This window comes from Sipha flava, unplaced genomic scaffold, assembly GCF_003268045.1.
Source record: "Sipha flava isolate LNK unplaced genomic scaffold, YSA_version1 325_pilon_pilon, whole genome shotgun sequence".
NCBI lineage: Eukaryota > Metazoa > Arthropoda > Insecta > Hemiptera > Aphididae > Sipha > Sipha flava.
Window position 1 is genome coordinate 12,645 of NW_020273010.1, and position 26,116 is coordinate 38,760.

The following is a 26,116-nucleotide window of genomic DNA, read 5'->3' on the forward strand; positions in this document are numbered from 1 at the left end:
TTTTCTACCGATTTCGCTAACATATGTATATGGTTTTAAATACTTTAACTAAATTTATAAATACAACACGTATTTAATAATATGTACCTTTTCCTTGAAAGCGGTAGTTTTTTGATCGGTCGTCGAAATTCCGGTATCGGAACAACCGCCATTCTCGTATTTCTTCCCGTCGGTCGCTGCGCCATTATCGTTGATAGATTTTGATTTTTTCTCATTTGTCCATTTCTGCCCATCACACGCATTCTTATCTACGCACAAAAAATTAACATCAAACCGATTATTATCATTATTATTATTAGCGTGTGCCACCACCACCGTCGGCAGTCATCATCCACTTCTATTTAATTGCATCGCGTGTACTTACCCGGTGCGTTGTTGTTCAAAAACGTATCCAAAAGCTTTGGGTGCACAGTCATGCAAAACTGATGCGTGTCTCTGCACAGCGCTAAAAGTCGCTTACTTTTCTCGTCCGAATTCGTGTAGTACACCAGTCGATCCGCATTCGACGGTCTTAACTCGAATTTCTTACGCTGCAACAAAACATCGTCGGTTAAAACATGAACGTTGTACAGAGTAAAAATGTGTACATATACAAGTGATGGAGAATGAAATCCGGATTCTTCGAAAATCTGCCAAATCAAGATATCGGATTTAAAAATCCGAGATTTGGGTTTATTATTATATATTTCTGTATTCTAATCATATAACTTTCATTGTACCACTTTTTAGTCATTATTTTAACTCTCGGACAAGATGATGGTGGTCTAAATAAGATATCTTAATAATCGATAAACACTTCAAGTCTTACGTACCATTATTTTTGGAAATACAACTAATAATAACTAAAATGTATTTTATAATATCCGACTTATACATTTAATATTACACAAAAACTAGTATATGAGATTTTTAATTAGGTTAGGTCAAAATATTATCAATTTTGAGAATGTTTAATTACTTTGTATTTACTAAAAATAATTCTTGAAAGAGTACTAATTCAATGTTTTCAAATCCGGAATTTCAAACTTCAGCCAATCCGGATTTTCGAAATTTCAAATCTGGATTTTTATTGTAAATTTGGATTCCGGATTCTGAAATCCGAAATCCTAAACCAACAACAAACTAACCATAAATAAACTAACAACAACTAACAATAAGTATCTTAACCACATATAATATATTTTATTAACTTTATATAATTATTTAAATATTGATGACAAATTTTAAAATTGAGATGATTTTGTATTATGATATGTATTGATTATATAATTAGAATAATAGTGTTTTACATGCACACTTGTAATGATAAATATATGTACTTACGTCGAAACATAACTTGACAATGTTATTCCATAAGAACAAACAACTGAGCGCTTGTGACAAACTTTCCTGTAGAACAATCATAGTTTTAATGATAATGTTGTTAACGTTCCTTGTTTTCAATAATGTATATGAATAATATTAATGATATAACGGAGGATGCACATTTACCGGATTGCTTTGCGATGATTAAGTTTTCACATAATTTACGTTAGTTTATTTTATATAAGTTTCCCTAATCAGAGAACTTTGACAACCGAATTTTTTTCCAGTCCCTTCGTCTTTAAAGTGCAATTAAATTTCAAAATGTTTATTGTATTTATGTATAAGACTAAATATATGATCTTGGTGTACATCAAGTGTAATGTGAAAGGAAATAGAACTTTAACGAAATTATCAGCATAAAATTATTATTACTATACTAATAATGTATGTCTGATTCAGACATTACACAAATCTTAATAAAAAAAATTTTATCGCCGGTTGATTGTGATTGCTGAGTTGGAGACGAGAAAGTATTGAGTCGCGTATCAAAGATTCGCATTTACTCGTTTTATTAATCTTTTCGTTTTTTAATCTTATTCCGTGAACCATACACAGGTTACGTAGCCAATGTAACCACGTGTTAATGGAAAAAAATTGATTGAATTTAAAAGTCGTCACTAATTCTTAACTTAATTCCACTCTGGTTAACTTTAGCAGTATATTACACTATATAACACACAGTATACTTCACCGTTGAATTGCAACGAAACGAACGATTATTTGTAGTCTTCGGTCCGCTAACGGTTATATATTTATTATATTCTCGATCCTCGGTCCGGACGACCGTTGTTCGCGTAAACGTTGCGCGTGTAGAAATGTTTAGGAAAATTAATAAACGGACAACCAAATGTCTTGCGGGACCGGTACGCAAAAATCGTTTTTTTTTTTTTTATATATATATACGTCCAGAGGGACCACGAGCGCCGGGACCACAAGTACGGACAACCGTGGTGGTTGTCTGGCGTAAACTCACGTGAAACAACTGTACGCCGTTAGTGCAAATGGCCAACCACACGCTGTTGCACATGGATATCGCGCTGCCCTGCGTCTGTTTCGGCTGAGACTTGTTTAACCGCAACCGGTACAGATGAGACTTGTGCACCAAACCGGCTTCCTGGACGAACATCGATTGCGCACGACTTTTTGACACGCCCTTGTGGCCCTTGTGCAGTGCGCATAGCGTCTGTTTCACCTTGTGCTCGTTGTTCTTGTACACCTAACAACAATTAACACGTTGGCAATTAGTAACAATGGCTGGTTGCAACAATCGTGTGACGGAGGATTATATTTAATTATATTTAATATATTTGCCTCGATTTAAGACAGTGTCGAGTGTACCGGAGACGTTTAAAGTGCAACGTTTTTTAGCCGTGAACAGAGATTTCAAAATTAATTTTGAATAAGGAACCACGCACATATCGGAAGATCGTTAAAAATAAAAATAAAAAGATTGAAATTTAAATGAATGAGGAAATTTTTTTTTTTATTGTTTGTAGTAAACTATTGTGCTTCTTTAGTGAATTAAGTTCACCACTGCACTCCATATACTCATCGTGTGCAACGATATGAAAAACGGTCAACGGCTGTCGGTCTTAAACACGTGTTGGACGGCATACGCACGCGTGTGTTCATCAACGCGCAACCAAACTCGTCGACTTACCTTTGACGGCAGATACTGTTCGAGCAACTCGGACGATATGTCCGTATCGGCCGTGTGGTCGCCAAGGTCCGCCTGCAGGCCGAGCGCCACCAGCGGCAGTACGTTCTGATCGCCATCATCCGTGCTCCCGCCCCTGTCCGCGATGTTCTTGCGCAGTTGAAGGTAATAGTGTTGCCGGGTGATGTCATCGCTGCAAAAGAACTTTTGTTTCACTTTCTCACCGATTTTCCTCTTTGCACGGTCGGTTTACTACAACCGTTCGTTTCTCGTCGAAACACCGCACTCGGCGTACGTATTCGCCGTACAAGTACACGTGCGCGCAAAGGTGGAACTAAGGATTTTCGCGACCGAGAAAAATGTTAAAATTACGCCCTGTCATAAACCAATAATCAAATACCCTTCTCGAGAATTTTTTTCTAACAATCAATATACAATCATACTTATTGAGTTTGATCCTAGTAGCAGTGTTTAACGAAGTTGAAAACATCAAATTAGTTGTAAATAATTACAAAAATTATACCCTCTAAAATTTTAGGCCCGGGGATGAATACCCGTCTTCCACCCCTAGTTCCGCCTCTACGTGCACGTCACATCACGTGTACATTCCCGTAAACCAGAATTCGATTTCGTTACAACCCCCGTGCGGATAAATTCTTCCCAGCTTGTTCGGACGGTTTAAATGTTTAAGATTAGCACTGCACACGCCGCGCACGGAAATTATCTATTTCGGCTACCGAAGAAAACGTACAATCGTACATCGGTATATTTGGTCTCTAGATCGATCCACACCCGTCGTAACAACGACAGTACGGTATTCAGAAATCATTGTACGCGCGCAGTGATAGCGAGTCCCGAAGGTTTTTTTTTATAATATTAATTGTTTAACGCATCATTTACCGGCCATCACAAAGATACAATACACGTATGTAATGTATTCTGCAAACGCATTTAAATAATGTTTATTTTTCTTTTTTTTTTTATTCTTAATAACTTCATGACTCGTTTCATATTTATTCAATCAATTGAAGTTTGTGTAATAAAATATATAACCCCTTATAATATTATATAAGGCTATCGAATATATATATATATATATATATATATATATATATATATAAAACTATCAAGAACAAATTTAAATAAACAATTTATGTATATATGTATTATATATACATTATAATTACCGCAGAGATTTAGTAGTGTCCACGTAGAACTTGACGCGTAAATGCAATTGCAGTAAAGGTTGGCCGTTTTGATCAAGACCCTGAAGCGAAATAAAACAACAAAAAAAAACACAAATAAAATACTTATACGTTTATTTGAAATCAAATCGTTACTTATACAAAAATAAATAACCAACGGAGGAGACAAATAAGGGATCAAACCCGTTTTCATTTGGAGTTACGTAATACTTTCTTGCAATCTTACTTAAATATTTAGCTCGAAGGAACGCGATAATCTAATGTGACCTTGGATCGGAACGAAAAAATATATACCTACAGATACGTATAACATAAATACATAATACGCATTTTTTGTTGTACGTATCAAAACAGCATATCGTTTTGACAACTTAAACACCAATTAATATGTATGCGCGTATTTATATCAACCAGAATAAATCGAAAAAATTGCTAATAAATTTGCTCACTCACCAGTATAATAGTTTACTTAAAATAATCATTATATGTAATTTCTATAATTATAGTAATCATATACATCTATAAGACAACCGGCGGTCTGGAAGAAATAACAAATTTAAAAAAACACTACTTTTTCTACTTTTTTATTTTTATAAAATTGCCCTCTCACTATTACAGCTAACCGGCTACATATAGACACTCTTGAATTATGTATCCGTATCTGGTCATATTTAAAAATTACATGATCAATCAGTAACATTGCACAATAATTATAAATCGTGTGATTTGACATTGATTTTCGTTTTTTTTTTTACTTTCCGACAATCATCATTGTACGTTATAGGTATTTATCGTTTTTATTGTAAAAATGTTTTCCATTTCAAAATAAGACTGAGCATTTATGTCAAGTGACAGCTTTTCTTTGCGTGCGTATCTTTACCTTTACAAGATTGGGAACATGATACAAGGAAACGGGGAAAAATCAGAGAAATATTTTCAATATGTTTTAAAAACACTTACATATGTCGAAGACGATTTCCAACTTTTCGGCGAATACTTGGACAGTTTACTCTCGGGGTCGGTGAAAAAATATTCTTCGTCTGAAAAAAAAACCAAGCACGTCATAAAATTATTAATTTCACTGGCAATTAAGGAATGCTCGAATACATTGTCACATAGTGACAACAACGCCCCTTTAAATTATTATCATACAAGATATGTTACAACAATTAACTAGTCATAAGTCTCGTTCCTGTACTGCTTGTTATTATTGTTGTTATTATTATCATAACTAATACGTGTTCGATGCGACCTACAATTCTATAAATTGGCCGTGATTTATATTACGCACATGTAATTTAATAAATTTCTGTTTAAAAAATTAACAATTATTATTAAAATCGGATTAGATTTATTTTGAAATAATATTAATACCGTATACATGTATTATATATGTTATATGTTCATATATATTAATTTTAACAGTTATTTATCATCAAAATAAACGTGTAGATATACCTACGTGTATACAACGCGTTAATGTTCATAACGGATTTATAGTATTATAAATGGTTTGTGAAATAGTAAAATTAATTTAAATTTAGATTATCGTGTGTAGATGAACGATCGTTTTGAATCGTTATGATGTATAAAAAAACAAATAACAATATTGATAGATTCTTCGATCATAGATTATACGTATGAATATATTATTATATTCACATGCTAGTAACAAGCAACATACCAAGTATGTATACATATATATATATAAGATTCTTTTTGTTTCAAACATAAATATACAGTGCGCAAACGCTAAGAAAACTCAACATCTCTGCGTAGATAGAGGCCCAAAAATTTGAATTATTTTTTTTTACTTGGTTTTTACTCGTATTACATAAAAACACACATTTTTATAATCTTTAAATTTTTTCAACTTAATTAGACAGGCGCATTACAAATTTTTTTTCTTAAAAGGCAACCAACTATTTTAACCGCTAATTATTTTTCGTCTAGTTTTTAATGAACTTTGGTAGCTTAACCAACTTTCCAAGTCTAAGATCGATCAAGTTACAGTAAATTCAAAAAACAACGGTAAGATGCGCGGGATTTTCAGTATTTTTACTGCAATTCTGAAAATAATAGACTTGACATTTTTACCCCTATTTATTAAGGTGAGATTTATACGTTATTATAATTTTAACTACTATTAATTTACACTTATACTAGTGCAAGAATTATAACTTATAGGATAAAAACTGTGAATGAGTTTGTTATTTATTTCATTACATTAAATGCATCTATTAGAATGAACAGAATAATTAATAACAAATTTAATTCTTATTTAAATTATAAATTTATTGAATTATTGATTAATAAAATTATAAAATTAGAATTTAAAAATGAAATGAGAAAATAACAGCAGCATGCAATCAACAGACTGATGAACAAATTACAGCTGCGAAAAATAAAGAATTTATGCTGAATCATGTTTAGTTCACGGTGGACAACAATTTGAACAATTTAAGCGTTAAATTAATTAATAATTAAATAAACTTATAATTGAAATAAGAATTGAATTTTTTATTAATTATTAAATACATTCCATTCATTCCGATGGATCTGTTTAACGTAACGAAATACGTAACGTGTGTTCTCACTGAGAACTTTGTACGAAATTATTTTTACGAAATTATTCAATTTCAAACATTTTTAAATTTAAGTAAGGCATCATTTGATGAAAGTGATAATTTTAGTTTATTAAAACGGTTTTATGAAAAATCATTGCTGAATGTATTCCCAAATATTTTGATTGCTCTTAGATTATATTTAACAATCCCAATTGTCAATTGTTCAGCTGAAAGAGAATTTTCAAAATGAACAAGAATAAAAAATAATTATAGAAGAAGCCAGACTCAATAAAATCTAACATCACTGATGATAATACAACCAAAATATGGTATTCTACAATTGATAGATATCAATGAAACTTTACAACAATTTGCAAAACATAAAGCAAGAAAAAATTTAACTTATACGTTTAGTAACTTATAAAGAGCGTTCTTTATATATATGAGTATATTGTGTATAATACCTAAATCATTACATTAATTTATCTGTCTTACATATATATATATATTTTTTTTTTTATATAGTATAAACTTATACAATAAATAATAAAACAGTCCTTGATTGGTAGTAATATAATTATTTTTAAGTTAGAATTGAAAGGGAACCCACTAAGCGTATTTTGTCCCAGGGAACCAATTGATCCTTAATCCGGGCTTGGTTCTCAGTTAGCGTTTGCACACCGTATAAATACAACACTACCGATAAATATGCTGACTGCCAGATTTATGCTATTATTCGTACGTGGTACGAAATCGTTCGCATTCAATATACGGGGCATGGCCGTTTTCGACCAAAAACGTACCCTTCCTTTTTCGGCCGATTCACTTTTCGATCAAAACAAAAATTTGTATAATAAATTTAAAATAATAAATTAATGATGTACAATTTTTGTCAATAATTATTAAAATGTTTATATAAAAAGGAACGATATTTTGTATCTAGTTTTGATTGTTTGCATATTTTTTTTCGAAAAATCGGAATTTTAATTTTAAAAATGTTAGGACTTCACTCGTTACGCCTGCCGGCTCCACTCACTAACTCGAGTGCCACTGCGTGACACTTTTTGGGAGGATGGGGCTTTGCCTCAAGGAGAATTATAGTTTAAGCCTAACCTAGTTTTTATACAAACCTTGATACTGTTGCAAATGGGATTATGCTCTGTATGTAAACCTAAAACCTCGCTACGCGAGTAAAACCTTGAATCGTCATTAATATATTATAGTAGTTTCCATCATAATCAAACATTGTTTATCATTATTCTATTATTTTAAATTTGTTATAAACATTTTTGTTTTGGTCGAAAAGGGAATCGGCCTATTTTAAATTTGATCGAAAGTTGAATCGGCCGAAAATGGAAGGGTACGCTTTTGGTCGAAAAGTGGATCGGCCGAAAAGGGAAGGATACGGTTTTGGTTGAAAATGGACTCGCCTGATATATGTAAGTGTATTTCAATACAAATACGGATATAATGTGGTCATTCCACGGCCGTGGTACATATCGTTAGGCTCGTCGTCGTCAACGTACGCAAGAAGAGCAGAGATGCGTCGTCATTATTACATTCTATACTCGCACGACACATACCGAACGATGTGCAGAACTCGCAGTATCGCTAAACGAACGTATCCGTAGGTGTATAATATTACGTGTTCGCAGCCACTAGCGTAGAAACTTACCTAAAATGAATGCTAGTGCCAACAGTTCGACGTCCTGCATTCCTTGAGCAATCATATAAGCCGACAGCTGTGAGTAAACTTCTTTCACCCGAGATTTACCCTGAAAAAAACAAAATCGCACGTATAATCATAAATACATTTCTCAAATCGTAACGCCCCGCGTAACATTTAGGTGAAGTCGTAAGGACCATAATACGATTTCATCTCTCCTCACATGCATCTCTCTCGGTCTATTTCTCTCGCGTCTACTCGTTACGATCGAAAAGCATTTCTTGAATCGTCTTTTAAACAAATCACCCAAAATGAATAATAACTAATGCGATCAACATACGACGATATTATTATATACACACGCTTATTTATATTATTTAGGTTGACCTTTTTCTTACACACACACACACACACACACACACGCACATATTTGTATATAATAAAGTGTGTGTATTTTCTGTCACAGATATACCGCGAATACCACACCGGTTTCCAGTGGTCCAGTTCTACCCAACAACGCATTGTGTACACGTATGTGTGTGTGTCGATATTTTTATGACGGTATTACGGTATGCAGTATGGCGGCCTCATAACTCGTGTGAAATAACCACCACAGCTACAATCAAAGTCCGAATTTGCGGACATAATATTTGCCCGGTAAACAATGTACGAGAAGTATAAAATATTTTCTCTTTCATCTTTCTTTCTCGTTCACATACATCTCTCATTTTTCATCTTATTTCATATTCTTCTTCAACAGCTTCTCCTTCTCCTCCTCCTTCTCCTTCATCACCACCACCACCGCAGTTGTCGTTTTACACTCACCTCGACAATGAAATACAATAATTGGCCGGTGAGCAGGTGGACGGCAGCGAACCGGTTTTGTTGGCTGGCAGGCGTTGAAACAGACAGTAGAGGGCCGCTCACTGTGCTGGCGCTCCGCATGCTAGCTCGCCCGACGCCTACATTTCGCGCGCCCACATAATATCTGCAACTGATTAACATGCATACATTACTACGCGAACGTAATCGACACGCTAGCTTTGGCGTAAAGTAAGAAATATTTATGTTTTTGGTGGCTGAAAAAAAAATCAAACAAAAATCAAAGCTTTCTTCAGAGATATTTCTACGTCCATAAACCATGTTCTATTGGTCTACATTTTTCTTTGTGCGTTTCTCAACGTTCCGAAAATGTTAAAAATTTCAAAACTATCTCGCATCGAGCGAACGATAATGGACAAAAGTGCGTATTCGCGTATGCGTGACACGTTTGTTGTGCGCATTGTTTCTACCGAGATTTTTCGTTGACGTACATTAAAGTTTATTCTTGAATAAAACTATTACTACTACGTCTTAGCGTACACCATACAGCCACGTAAAAAACGTTTTACATTTATATGGTATATACCTGGCATAGGCGTGCGCAGACTTTGTGCGCAGGGGGGGGGTCCTTAAAAAAAGTGAACCAAAGATTCTTGTACTAAAGACTACTAGTATTATTAAATATTTTAAATTTTATAAATTATTTATTTAATTCAATATGCAAATATAAAAATAAATACTATTTAAACTTACACAATTTTTATCTAAGAAATCCTTATTTACACATTATTATACTATTTAAAACTCCATCCTTCTGTCCACGGGAGTAAGGTTTTTGAATGTATCAATTACATCTTCAATTTTTATATTATATGCAAGTTCTAATTAGTGTGATTAATAACTAATAACTTTATTAAATTTATTCATAGATATCAATTCTGTACTATGAGATTAAAACTGGCTTTATTCATGTAAAATGTAAAATTTTCGCTATCTTGTATAGTATATATATACATTTATTAAAGAAAAAGCCAAAGTCCGCAGGGGCCGAGGCCTACCCGGCCCCTCCACGTACGCACGCCAATGATACCAGGAACGGCCAAACGGTCGATCGCGTACGATTTTAGAGTCGATCATGTTAGAATTTATTTTTAGGCCACGTGCACGAAAATTAATCGTGGTGGTTATGAACAAATTGTCGATAAGTTTTATCTGTATATCATATTATTTTTAGTAATTAGTAATTAGTTTATAACACTTGATGTATGTTTATATACACTTTAAGCAAGTATGTTTCTTAATAATTATAATTATTTAATAATAAAAAAAAATGTTCCAAGAAAGTCGATCTTCAAAGGTGAAGTATGTTTTTAGTAGATCGTGGCCGAAAAAATGTTTGGTCGCCTCTAATATATACGAAACACCCCGAATAAAATGTCGGAGTCGAATATTTCATCATGATGAATTCTAGTTTATTAATTATATAGTTCACTCGATAGTGGAATAAATTACATAGTTTTCATTGGTTCAAGGTCGGAAACGAATCTACCAGAAAAACAAGACCGAACCCGACGCATATTTTACGTCGAACGCCTGCTAACGTATTTCTATAATGAACGTATCCTGTATACCTGCCTACGTGCCTATACACACCGCGGGTAAATATATACACCCGGGTATATGTGTCCGTTTACGAATAAGTTGGAAACAGAAGAAATCCAAAGAATTATGAATCTCTTCGAGGAGAGACGGAGAGACGGAGAGAAAATAACCGTCGTCGTTTACCTGTTACGTGTGTACAACACGTATTGTGTGGGGGTACTTGTATACTATAAAACTGGTCGTCGAAAAATCTTCGAAATATTTCTCCGCGCTCGTACACACGAGTAATAACGTTATATAGGTGTATAGCGGCGGCGGCGGAATTCCTGTACATACACTCGGCGTCCACTGCAATACACTATTACACAGAGGTATGTATACCTATTCCACCGTACCCGCCGACTACTATAATTATAACGACTCACGCACTTGCACAAACATTACAGCTGTACATTGTTATTAATTTATTGCAGGTTTTTTCAACTTGTTGCGGAATCTTTGAGTCGCGATACGGCTGCGCTAATACTGGTTCGGTGATTTATGTGCTCATGTACGGCAACGATCGTCGCTAATCACGGGCCCCAAAACCGCGTTAAACGATGCTAATATTTCCTGTTGGATGAACGACCGCTTGGAATTTCGAACGTGCCGACGATTATTTGCTCTCCCGCGAAACACAACACCCACGGTTATGCACATGGTTAAGTCGTGTATACATGTTAATTACGTCTAGTTACTTACTCTGCGGTAACGTATTTTGCTTGTTGCACATCCAAGATACCGCCGCTGAGCGCATATAATTGCGCAAGGGGTTTTTTTTTCAAAAAAAAATCCCAATCCCAACTCTCGTTATTTTAACACGTACGGTATAAAACGTTTTCGGATACTACTTCAATAACGTCTGGATCACGTGAAAAATGATACCGAACGTGCTAACGTTCTAATATACATTTTACACCGATCGACGATCACAAATTATTGTTCCGACGACCGAGAACACGAGCAAGCTGTTATATTGTAACTTTAATACCTGCATGCACACCATATAATAATAATAATAACGAGTGTGTTTTATCGTAAGACCATCTTTATCGTCTTCTTCGCAGTACTAGCTGCACCAGATGGGATACAACATTTTTGAGCGCAGTCGTGATTTCTCTTCGATTTCAAGTACAACTCGAATGGTTCGCGAGAAACCACATATTGTAATACCAATTACTAATATACTATGTAATTTATAAATATATATATATATATATATATATATATAAACGTGCAATTAAAAAATTTCGAAAATCAATTTCGAAGTTTTGCGTACGATTATTACGAATATATACATCTATAAGTAACGAACTTGTTTCCACCACGTTTTTATGTGATTATATTTTAATAAACAGCTGAATAAAAACGAAAGTAAACCCGTACAAGCCGAGGCAGTATATGTAGGTAATATGCATACAGTATATGTAAACATATAATACGTACGTGAATAGTAATAATTAGTTTTAAAAAAAATAACCGATACGAGCTTAAATTTAAGCCAATTTTTACCATTATATGTTATGTGATCTAATACTACTACTACTACTACTACTACTATTACTACTACTATTACTATAACTAATGTTACTGATTACCTACTCATCAATTATGTGGCATCAAAACGCGCGGGCTCGTAATTAACAGCATTAAAATACCATAAAAATTGTTTTCTTTTTCTTTTTTTTTCAAATGAAAGTCTTCGATTTTTTTTTATCTAAAATACGCCTCAAGTATGTGTAGCGTATAATATGATATGTAACAATAAAAAAATCGCAGCTAGATGACCCCGCCGCGTCGTCGCCACAACGACGTCTTTATAGAACCATACAATACGTGTAACTATTATGTATATATAGTAGGTATACTGATAATATGCACTCATCGTATCCGGCCAAGGAACGCGTATCATTATTATATTTTCGAGTAATTATTATCATAACGACAAGCGGTATAAAAGTTGAAATAAGGTTAAAAAAATGGGAACCTATATATGCATTAAACGCATAAATACACACACGAATCGTAGAGATCTTTGTTCGTTTCCTGTAGGAATACGTATGTCATAATGCAACACTAAGACGGTATAATTTAATACGAATTAAAAAACATCACATCACTAAATATTTGAGATTATTGAGCTTATGACCAGTGGAGAGTTTTATAAAAAGTTATAAATCTTAAAATCTACGAGTCACGCGTACAACACATACGTATAACATATGTATAACACTATGCACATCATACTTGTAACTGACTTTTAGAGTATTCGTAAAGTATATTTTTATTATTGATGTGTAACCGAATACAAGGTGAGTACCTCATATTATTCTAATCTACAAGTGAAAATAAAATTTGCCGGAAATGTCGGCGGTGTGGGGTAACACACGCGTGCCCCAAAGGACCTATAACACTGATGAGATAAGTATGCGCTCGTCATTGTTAAGATATTTATATGAATATATATGTGTGTGTGTGTGCGCGCGCGCGCGCGTGTGTATAAAGCGGTATATACATTTGTACATAAATATTATACTGGTACCCCTCTAACGCGTCCGCGGAGGAATTCCGTTATTCTAGAACCGATTTTTTTATCTGCGCCGACGACGATGACGCAATGAATATTATACGCTTGTGTGCTGATAAAATATACATCTAGGGTCACCAATTAATATTTTCCTATGGTCACGCGAACAATTCAGAAAATGCTCGCGGACTATGGAAATTAACAGTAAGTACCTACGTATTGCGCAAACATTATATATTTATATATTATAGATTTATTATCGTAATAATGTCGTCGGGTCAAAAAACTTTATTGTTGATATTTCTGGATATAGAAAATAAGACCATGTATAAGACTGAAACTAATGAAATACGAATAAATTTAGTAAACACACGAAACGTTAAAAAAAAAATGATAATAAATTAATATAAATTTTCTAACGAAAAAAATTATAGGTTTTTTCCTCCTCGTATGTGGACTGGTCGAAACGCATCCGCGTGGGCCGCTATTTAGTGACCCCCGATTTACATATATACGCGTACGTCAAAACGAGAAGACGGCCGGAGATAGGTGGTTTAGATACACACTTGTATCGTGATATCATCCGTATGTGCTTGCCGCACAGTAAGCATTTATAAAATATAATATCATTGATCGTGTGTTATTACGTATTTTATACGTACGGAAATCGTGTACGCGAACCGCTGATGACCGACAACAATAAATTATCGATATGTATTCCGGGCATGTCATCTTTACACGCGGACGATAGGCCTTACGTTTTCTATCCGCGCGCGGCCCGTACGCGTCGCCGCCGCATGTACACGTACAATCTATCGGGTAGTACGTAAAAATAATACTTAATAGTAATCTCATCGTCGTCAATTGGGTTTATTAATAACCCATTGTCACGGTTTTTTTTTTTCATTTTTATTATTTATTATTATTATTATTGTGTCCAGGAAGTGTTTGAATACTAATCACGCGGAGTTAACATACTTCGGGAGAAAGTAAAAGACTGGCATTTCACAAATTCCATCGTTTAACCAATACACACACATATATATCTGCAAATATTTACGTTTTATAATCGGAGATCAATATTATATTATTCGATTTCGTATATGCTGACGATGGTTTTTTCTCCTTTTTATAAAACGCACAATACGATCTACATCGCGACGGGGACACCTTGTAGTACGGATTTTTTTTCTTTACTCACTCGTACTTTTCGAACGATTCGTAATTCGACGCGAGATACTTCATGAATTGCATGATGTTGTGGTATGCGCCTTTTTTTATGTTATTTTATTGGGTTTTCCGTGTATAGTTATTAGGTTGATATTCTTTGAAATTATTTGGTATTTTATGACGGGAATATATTTCAATATAAGTATTATATTACATACGTGTATCATAGTAGCATATTTTAAAAATTTTTGTGGCAGCAGTTTTAAATTTTTCTAAAAAATAAATGATTTTATGATTTAAAAAATACATATAAGGTATGAATTTTTATTTATTTCTTATATTATTCTATAATCATTATAAATACAAATTAAAATTTATTTATTCTCTGTACGTTCGTAGCAAGTCATTTATGACTTTTGAATCTTTTTTTTTCTTCTGGAAAATACGCCACTGTGTGTAAAAGTATTGACCATAATAAAATAATTTTTTTTAGCATTTAAATATAACATAAAACGGCTGAAGTGTGTTATAATTTTGATAGCAATAAGAATAACTACGCGGAAAATGTCACAACCTCATTGCAATCACGGGCGGGTTTAAGGGGGTGGTTAAGGAGGCATTATCCTCCCCCCTTGGGACTAAGCTATCTATTTTACAAAGCAAAGTATTACTATAAATTAATAATTATAATAAAATATCGTCAATGGTCATTGATGAATATGGTACCTATTTTATATATTTTTTTTATAAATAAATAGCTCATTTTTGTTGTTAATTATGTGTATTTACCTATATTTTAAAATGGTTTCAGATTAAAATTGATACCAATAATGTAACTATTTAAACTTTGTCATTATTTTGAAAAAAATGACTTACTTATGAGGGACTCATAAACATATTCTGTAATTTAAAAATTGATATAGATTTAAAAAACCAACTAACTACATTTTTAAACCTCCATTAGCCTCTCCCTTGGTTTGTAATAAAACCCGCCCCTGATTGCAATGGAATTCATTGCTATTTAATCAAGAGTGTATAATATAAAATAAAACACGTTTACAAAAGAAATTACTGATACACTGCTTCTGCTTCTGTCACAGCTCCCGAGTGATCGCACCTTAAATTATTATACATTTAATTTACCATTTCCGCGAGTCGAACGTTATTTATGTTATGTTTACAGAATATGCAAATTCTATAAGAGTTTTAAATTTCTTCGAGATAAGAAAAATGTGCACTCTCAAACATAAATATTCTGAGTCGTAAATTCATTCAAACGAGTAAATACCTAAAATGAATTAAATTATTTTTAAAATTAATTACGGTTTTTTTAATTAAAACATACTCTTATACGTATTGGCGTATTTTTTTGCAAACAAATCGGTGAAAATATTTCTTATATTAAATTATTTACCGTTAGAAAAATTAACAATTTGACATTATATGACACTGAAATCAACGCATGGAAAACAATGAAACTACGTAGTAAACCATTTATTATTTTTAACTATCGACGTGTGTAGAGAAAAATATTGAAATTATGATCAAGAACCAAGATAAGTATTTTGATGAATAGCATGAGATAATGTATAGTGAAGTACGCAGACAATTTTTAATTAATTTTTTATTTTTTCATCGTATTGTCTAAAACCTTAAGTAAAATAACCATTACAATAAAAATAATAATGAGAATATACTTGTTTATATACATTAAAACGTAATTGTTCAAATTATATACTGCGTTAAAATTTCTGTTGGCGATCATTAATTAATATTTTAAAACGAACCACCCAATTACTACATAATCTATCTCTACTTTTTGACAAAACTTCGTCTTCACGAGGTTTTGTAGTCGTGTTGGTTTAACTTTCGATACACATATTAATATGTTTTATTGCTTACATATATACATATAAATTTACGCTAATTTATTCGATCTCAGATTATTTAAAGGGTTACCACAGTAACCAGCATCATTTGTTGTTCACAATTAAAAATATTTGATTTGTGATAAATTTGATATTATTATTTTAACAAATAGTGAAGTGCAAGGAATTTAATTCATACTCGGAGATTGAAATCACAACCAATGTTTTTTTTTTTTTTATCTAATAAGATATAATATAAAGGTAAACATTTTTTTCGCTCTTCTCGAATTCAATGTATAATTATATTTTTGTAAAGCCTATGAGCGGACCATAACTGTATTAATCAATATGATTTTTCATTTATTGTTTAAAACGCCCCATGTGATCTTACCCAATGTTATGTAACGTATAAGCTATTAATTCGTCCATAATAATAAGTAGATAATCGCCGCAGGCTACCACCAAGCTATGGCCTAGACCTTATCCGGGAAACTCACATTTCCATCTCTTCATCGCCCGACCGACAGCAAATTGCTTTAAACAGATTTCGAAAGAGTACAGTTTTATAACTTAAAAATTATACACAGTTATAGTCTATGATGCCTGAATACGTTTTAATATGTAGTTTTGATAGTGTCGGAAATTTTATTGCCTACTTGAAATTAGCGCGCAACACGAAAACTATTTGAGAGTAGTAAAGAATTTTATACGTCGGGATATTATTAGTAATATTTTTTTTTATACATACGCCTTTTCTTTTACATGTATCGTTATGAAAAATTCTTAACGTTTTTGTCCGTACCTAATTATATATATAACCCACAATATTGTTTGTTGCGCATTGTTGCGCTTTTATACGGATCGTCGTACGGGTATTTTTTGTGAAACAGTTTTAAACGAATTCGAGCACTGAATCTATTTTAGATTAATTGTTTAATTGTCGAACGCACAACGCACAGTACGCTTGAAAACTCTCGTTCCGAAGCTGTAAACAGTTTTTAATACAATTTAACTATCTTCGTACGCGTCGAAAACCGTTCCAGTTAAAATCTCAGTGTTCGTTTCAATGCGTCTGTCGTTATACTACCGCTGAGTATATAAAGTGCCGTGGAAAAGTAATCACACCGGTATAGGTTATAAAAATGTATAATGAATCACCGTGTAGTGTGTTAAGTGTACATGCGATCATCGCGTCCGACGACCGTTGACATACCAACAGCGTAAACGTACGCGCGCACGGGTCTTCCACTTGACCAAGGTCCCCCATGGCCCGTTGGCTTAACGGATATTTCCAGCTCGTACGCTTGTAACGCGCGTTATTACTTTCTCGAATTCACGCCGCCGCGCGCGCACGGCATTCCGATTTAACGCGTTTCGGGCGCGTAGTATACATTGTATTATAGAAGGTGATCATTGCACGTGTTTAAAAAAAAAAAATCAAATCTGTCGTTCGGATATCATATGTAAAATATAATAATATATGCGCGTGGCCCACAAACAGCATATATAAACCCACACACGCGACTCCGGTGTTGGTTCGGGGCGGCCGCGCGCGGAGAACGTTAAACCGCGTACGTCTCGTGTCGAAAACATTTTCGTTTTTCCTCGACAAAGTCTCCTCCGACAACCCATACCTGCATAACAATAACATATGATACGCGCGCGCACACGTTTATACACCTGTAACGTATATTGTAATAAAAATAACGTGCGGCTGCTGTTGAATAAAAATTATATTCCTTACCGAGCGTGTACGCGCGTCATATACATCGCGTCGTCCGACGCGAACGTACGTAAATATTTCCCGCACCGGACCGAACCGGTTCTCCGCGCGGTTTAAAATGTGATTCAACGTTTTCGTATACATATACATTATATTACACCGGTACGACGCCGATCGTTCTTCGATTTATCTACCCCGGAATGTGGAATGTTATTGTGCGTGCGTGTATGCAGGAGCGCGAATCGTTAATAATTACCGCGACTTTTTAATATGTAAATATTTATAAATCCGCATTACAGTGTCGTGTCTACCGACGTACGTAATGTATGCGAGGATTTGTTTACGTACCGGGACAGCACCGCGACGACGTTGAACCGTAATTTTTCGTTACAAAAATGAAAAACTCGTAAAGTACACCGACCGTGGCCGCTGAGTGCATACGTGGAATCTCGGAAGGAATAAAAATTAAAAAATATCGTCGAGGTGCGGGCGCATAGATCGACCGTAACCCTACCGTTGCTGACGACGGGTCGTGGCGGGAACAGCGAGAGAGAGAGAGTGGGAGAGAGAGAGAGAGAGAGAAAGATTAGAAAATAAAAATAATAGTAAAAATTCGAGAAAAAAAATAAAGAACGTAAATACATGTTATATTATTATTATTATTATTATTATACGTTTATATCAGATCGAATGCGTGTGTGTGTATGCGTGCGCGTGCGTACGTACGCACGCGTATACATTTATATATCGGAGAACGGGCGGGACCGGCGATGTTGGTGAGAGGGGTGGCGGCCGTAGTAGCGATGGACGCGGGGGTGTAGAGGGGGCGGGGTTACGAGCCGACGACATTCCGACGTGGTTTTGGAGGGAGCGATCCGGCCCTGGAATGCGGTCGACCTTTTTCCCGCCCGTCTACACACACGAGCGCGCGCGCGCACGCACACACACGTACACACACACACACACATCATCGGAGCCCCGGAGACCAGGTGCGTGACCAGGTGCCGACTATACAATACCTATACAGAATGTACGCGGGCACGCGTGTATATATACGTGTAAGCGAACGCGTAAACACACACACACATAAATGCCGTCCGAAGAGTATTCGTACCGAAAACGCAAGACGGTGTGTGTGTGTGTGTGTGTGTGTATATAGGGTTCGTGCGCGCGCCATCACGTGTTACGGTAAGGAAAAATTCTTTAAAATGCTGTGCTGTGAAAAAAATTCCCCGCATCGCATGTTGGTGACGTAAACACAAACCGATTCCATGGGGTGTTCACGTATTCGTAAACACTTTTACGTAAGGGTGATGATTAATAATAATATCGTTTTCGTATAAAGGCACACGTACTGCCATAGCGCAGTTACATAACACACGGTACTGTAATACAGTGTTTAAAAGAAGAATATCCAATATTCATGTGTTGGTGAACAAAAAATGACGAATTTGGAATAATTATTTAAAAGACTTTCGTTTCTATGATAGCAATACAATGGACTCTCGATAATCCGAAAGATATGAGATCAGAGGACTGTCGGATTTACGGAGTCTCGCATAAAAACGCATCTTAACTTGTTAAACAACCTTAATTGATCTTTTTAAAACTTGTAAAGAATACATACGTACATGCGTACTCATTTATGACGTACTGTGAATTAATCTATTGACTGCACAGTTTGAAAAAAAATTTATAGGTATTTATCAATTTGTTTTTGTTTCATATTATGCTTTTAAAACAAATGTTTAGATAAAATACTACCGGATCTTTGAACGGTTTATCATACAGCCCGATTACCGAGCATCTACTGTATTATATTATTAATACATTTTTATAACGTCAAATTTGATACGTAGTATACGTATACACACGTAGTACATATGGTTTATTTGTATACCTATGGCAATATCGAATTGTTCAAATAATCAACTTTGTGTACTCTAAAGTACGAAATATAGCACAGTTTGTTGGAAACAATGCAATAAACTTTGCTACCAGTATCAAACACAAGCACGACAATTATAATACATGTATGTAATAATATTTTATTTCTTACGAATTGTATCATCTCAACATATATAGTATCTGATAGTATCAGCTGACCTCTCTTGCCATCCGATTTTTAAATTTTCAAAAAAACGCATAATATATATTATCCTTTTGGTTAGTCTAAATTAGATATCATAATCGGTAGATCTATTAGGTCATATACCAATAGTTTCTCAAATACGATTAAATGCACTCTGACATGGTAATGTCAAATCGCACTCTTTTTTAGTAGACTCAACAACGGTAGTTTTTTATGTCCTTCGTGACCACCCGAAAATAATTGTACTGAGTGTCGAATTCTATAATCATTATACGTTAAATAAACAATTTTTTAACGCTTTGACAATAACGTTTCCCATTAGAACACCCGACACATGTTCTTACATGGTACGCGAACCAACAAACAGAAAAAATATTATACACATTATACGGTTTTCAGTAAAAAAAAAAATTATTTTTTTATTAAAATTTTTTAACGACAACATTTCGTACTATGGTGCGTTATACATCGTTATATATCCCCTTATGTGTATTATGTAAGTACACATTTTTAGAATTTATTGCTTGTACTGTTAACCTTGAAAATTAAATCCTGTGATCCGACATGACGTGGCGGAGAAAAGGGGTTATTATTACAACGTTAAATTATTTGATACACCAGAAAAACAACGAAATATCAATGGAATGTTAATTGAGCTAGGCCAAGCCCGAAAAGCTTGTAATAGCTTAATGGTCGCGTGCATATTACTTCATACCTGAAAACCAACAAACCGTGCAGCACGTGGCTAATTAGGTATTCTAGAAGAGAAAAAACAGATTTGAGAGACTACTAAGCTACGCAAGTACCACTAATGCACGGTGCTCTTTTTATTTTTTTTCGGTATATATTTATTTATTTATTACTTATTGAATCCATACTAAGTGCGTATTTACACATAAACAGAGTTATCGTATTATATTATCGTTGTTACCATTACACTCATTGCATCAAGTCAAGCATTATCTTATTTATATTTACTAATAAGTTGTAAACATTTAAATGAAACACTCATTGTCATATTTAGGGAACGGATTTTATTGTAAATACATATTTTTATTGGAATGAGATATATTTTAAATCTGATAAAAAATGTGTATGATTTAGATCATTCTAATTGATATAAACTCAAATTTATTTTACATATTTCGTAAAAAAGTACATATTTTGTACATATTTTATGTAATTTTTTATTTTTTTATTAATTTTTGACAACAATAAATATTTTAAACTTTGTCAACATTTTTGACGACCACCAAATGTATGTTATTTAAATGACATTTACGAACTGATTTCTTGCATTATCATCAGATATGTTTTAGTAGAAAAAAATCAACATTTCTGGATTTCTGGACATTGAATTCACTCCTGATTTAGCAAATATGAATTACGACCCTATCACATCAGTTGATATGGAACAGTATCAATAAGCAGTAAAATAAGCATACTTATATTTATTAGTGTTAAAAATATTACAATGAAACAATCATATGACAATTACTAAAGTCATTAATATTCAATATCATCAGCAGATTTTTAAACATTTTATTAGCTTAAGAGTATCTTTATAAACGGTAAAACATACGCACGTACGCTTATGTATGCGTAAACATTTTTGTGGTTGTTGTATGAGCAGTCATCATACTTGTACTTATGCTACATGCAACTGTGGTACGAGGAATGGTGGTACGAGGAAAGAAGAACCATAAATCTCCATCAGATCGAGTTACAACGATTTACTGCCAAAACAGGTATTTGTATTGAATAACTATTTTTTCGTTGAACGCGAAGGATCCGCCAAAACGACCTCTGAAAGGCGACGATCATTAAATTTCGGGACATAGAAGTCCTATGGTTTTAACCATAAAATGAAACCCATTTATTTTACGAATGGAATTTTTTTTAATACGTTCTCGAATATGATTAAATATAAAGTATGTGTCTGTGTGTCTATATATAGCATACAAGTTATTCGTGCTAGAGGTGTCTGATGGTGTATAACACAATGAATTCGCAATAGATTATATTATTATTAGATTCAGTTTCCAAATGTTTCAGAAGAGAAATATATTTAACTCCGGAGAAGAATTTCAAATCTGCCAGCTAGTTTTCTGTACAGTAAATATCCGCGGTTAATATATTTATACACTTTTATGTTTCTATACAAACGACTAATATATTAGTATATTATATATACGTATATATATATATTATGTAAAGTATTGAGTTTTATAAAATTAGTTGACACCTTGTTATTGAGATTCAAACTTAATTTCCAATTATAGAAACGAGTTTATTTCCTATGTTTTGACATTTGGTTCGTAGACAGGCCTACGAGAAACTATTCTAGATGGTTGATAGATACGTACCAGTGTAAATTATTATAATAAAATCCAATATAATACTCCATTATGGTACGAGTTTCATGGACAATTCTAAAACACTAGATTGTTTTTCATCTCTCGATAATAATACCTACACTTTCTCAAGACCTTTTATCGGTGTTCAAACCTAGACGTTTTTCACTTCCTCTGCATATCGCATGTATCCTCACGTTTTTTATGTACCATTGTACTATACACGATTCATAACACACCGCATTATACCGGCAAACACACGTGTGTTGGTCTTGGCTTTTGTTATTCCATCGTTATAATATGCATGCAATACAGTCGAGTCCAACCACTATGGTCAGGTTAGGGGCGCTAAGAAGAATGAGCAGTCTAAAAGGAAACAAAGCACAGGAATAAGTGTAAATGCGTGTTGGAAAACCAAAACTGCTGTAAAATGTTAGTCAGATTTAGGTTCTCGCGATGTGTTAGTCCTAAGCCAATTATGTCGTTGATCCGGCTCTAGTTCGACGCTCCGTAAATAGTATAATAATACGTTCAAATAGAAATCCACTTGCCGAGAGTATAATAATGGTATCGTGTAATATTTATTTTTCAGCGGATATGGCAATTGAAACGTGCCTACAGAAGCCGTACGAGCCGTGCGATTCGGAATCCATCTCAGTGGTGAAGATGCGCGTGCAGCGTAGTTCGTTAGATGATTTTTTTTATCGATATACGCCTACGGAAACGTACGTAAGTGGTCGGACCCTGCAGCGAGTTAACACTGTTCCGAGGGCCGTCCACACGTGGTGTGCCCCCGTGTTGATAAAAAGGTTTTACGACGGAGCGGGGGAAGGATAACCGTTCTGAGCCGCGTCCCCGTCCACGACTGTACGTGCCACCACCTTTACAAATGTCTACACGGTATTCGTTAAATGCATTCTGTTTAACGAGCGCGTCCTTACCTTCATAGGCCGTGCGTCGGGCTTTTAGAGGCCGAGATTGTTCCGACGCTCGTGATGGCGCATCGGATATTGTGTGCGGATGGTTTTCACGCACCACGACCGTTTTCTGTTTTCGGCGCGCACGTGCAGGACGCGGCGGCGATTGGCGCGCGCGAGCGCACTCTTACGCACTGGCTGCGGCGATGATTTTCGACGTAGCGGGAAAGCGTCGGCGTTCGAGAACCGTGCAATAACGGGGGAAGAGGGGAAACGATTTATTTCGAACACGTGACTCCGGTCGACCGGCGCTTTTGAAAACCACGACAACGGGCGAAAGGCACGCGAGCACATACACGCATGGAACGCACTCGTCGGGAGAACACTTTTTCGCGCGTTTTCAGCTCGGACGAAGAATAACGCGACGACGAAAAGGGAAGGAGAGCAAAGGACGCGCGTAAAAGATCGAAAGAAAATGGGCGCGAAATACGGCAAATGGCCGACGAGAAAACGGACGGCGACGCGCCGCGATTACATGCGTGTCTGCGTGACCACGGCGAGCGGTCGTCTGACGCGCGGCACCGAACTGGACGGACGGGCTCAGCGGCGGCGGTGGAGGCGAAGATGACGAGGAGGTTAGTAACTACACACACACACGCACGCGCGCGCGCGCCTAACTACTACCACTTATACTACTACTACTACTACTACTACAACTACTACTAATACTACTATAGTTGAGGACCGGTACCAAACAAAACTGAAACCGAACGACGACGGCTACGTGCGTATACGTGTACGGCATGCACGCGCGGATAATGTGTAATGCCCCCACGACGGTTCTCTGTTACGTCGTCGTCAGACGTTCTCAGAATGGACACGCACGGCTTTCGACTGCTCGCACACGCGCTGCACCACGCCGCAGCTTTTAGATGCGCTAGGCGCACCCTCCAACGCGTAACGTACGGGAGGGGGGGAGGGCACACGTCGATGTTCCTGTTGTTATTGTTATTGTTATTGTTGTAGGATGCGGAACCTGAACTCAAATCTAACTTGGCTTGTTCTGGACGATTTTGTTCCTCGAGACGTAACGAGGTTTGTATTGCATCATTCGACGTTTTGGTGCGCAAAGTGCACGAGTGAAAGGTGTACACGCGAACCCGATCTGTAAGTTTTTAGATCGTAACGCGGATGCAGCCTATGATGCGGATACGTCGAAGAAGTACATGATGATGACGTTTTGCTCTGGTATTCGTCAGGAGAAAAAAGAAAAGGACACGATCAATTATTTACAATCAGATGGCTATCGTGAGATAATTATCAACGGTCATCTGAAAAATAAAAATAAGCAGTCAATGACAAAATCAGTGTCATATCATAATTGTTTTTCTAAAACAACTAAACAATCGTGACGCCAACGAATGTGAATCGCCGATCGTGATCGCGCAAGGAAAACCGACTGGATTTAATTTACACAATTTTCACACTTTATTAATAGTCGCGCCATGTTGGGGTGCGATCGCGTTAAAGAAAACGAACTTGAACACGGTAGTGGCGGGTGCGTGAAATCATAGTCGTATCTGAGATAATAACACGATAATAGTCCGGCGGCGGACCCGAATCTCAAGAAATCTGCAAATTTAGGCTGGACATCACGGCGAGCCACTTCATTTTATATTTTTAACTTTTTTTTTTGTATTAATATCATAATATTTTTCCTTTTTTATTTGGCACGTGGTGAGACGAGAATAAGCAAATGCAGTAAGAGTTGTTATGAAAATGAACGCTGAAGGGAAAATATGTGGTTGGATATGATTGTGAATGATATGAAGGCCGTTGGTGTGTACGTATGAGATGTAGGAAATCGAGACGAGTGGATGTTTAGGACAAGGGTGGTCGATCCCAAATAGTTGGGAGGAAGACGAAAGAGAAGAGGAAGATTTTTCATTATTCATTAACAACAACAATATATTATTTTTATGTTTTGAGTTGATTAAGATCATGTTTTCCGGATCGAAATCACTTAACCGATCCCCATCACTACGATAATCGTACGTAAACAAATGTTGCACGTTGCAGGGCCGCAATTTTATCTTTTACGTCATCTTGACGGCGCTAATTACGTCTAATCGTTGCGATTTCAAGTTGTTCAGATTGTCATATTTAATAATATTCATAGATGCTATTGATATTAGTTGGCTCATTTTGTTTACCAAGTTACCTTTTCACAAATTATAACATTACCCGTAACATATACACATATTAATAAATAGTTAAACAATTTTTCAGTAAAATATTCGTACATATGACCTTAAAACCCCTTTTTTTCTTAAAATTTCATGTTTGCAGTTTTCACTGTACTCAAATGCCTTGCGTTTAAGTTACCAACAGTGTTTTTTTGTTTCTAATAATTAGTAATATTTTTCAAATCATTTAAGTTATAATTAGATAAAAAATTACACAAAAAATTGGAAAATATAATTGAACTAAAATATAACAATTATGTGACGATTTAAAACAAACGTTTGGTTTTATTATAATA

At 35.1% G+C, this 26,116-nt stretch overlaps 1 protein-coding gene across 1 annotated transcript in view; it reads right to left on the reverse strand.

Moving 5' to 3' along the window:
- Positions 1-24,238, reverse strand: part of LOC112686843 (protein expanded) — a 28,380-nt gene extending 4,142 nt beyond the window's left edge. Inside the window, exons 1-10 of the mRNA XM_025559302.1 lie at positions 23,599-24,238; positions 9,286-9,454; positions 8,470-8,569; positions 5,188-5,267; positions 4,210-4,289; positions 3,026-3,215; positions 2,339-2,581; positions 1,324-1,389; positions 365-530; positions 88-248 (exon numbers count right to left, since the gene is read on the reverse strand). Coding sequence (XP_025415087.1) covers positions 88-248; positions 365-530; positions 1,324-1,389; positions 2,339-2,581; positions 3,026-3,215; positions 4,210-4,289; positions 5,188-5,267; positions 8,470-8,569; positions 9,286-9,405 — 1,206 coding nt within the window. The 5' untranslated portion in view covers positions 9,406-9,454; positions 23,599-24,238. The remainder of the gene's footprint in view (positions 1-87; positions 249-364; positions 531-1,323; positions 1,390-2,338; positions 2,582-3,025; positions 3,216-4,209; positions 4,290-5,187; positions 5,268-8,469; positions 8,570-9,285; positions 9,455-23,598) is intronic.
- Between the last annotated feature and the right edge of the window lie 1,878 nt (positions 24,239-26,116).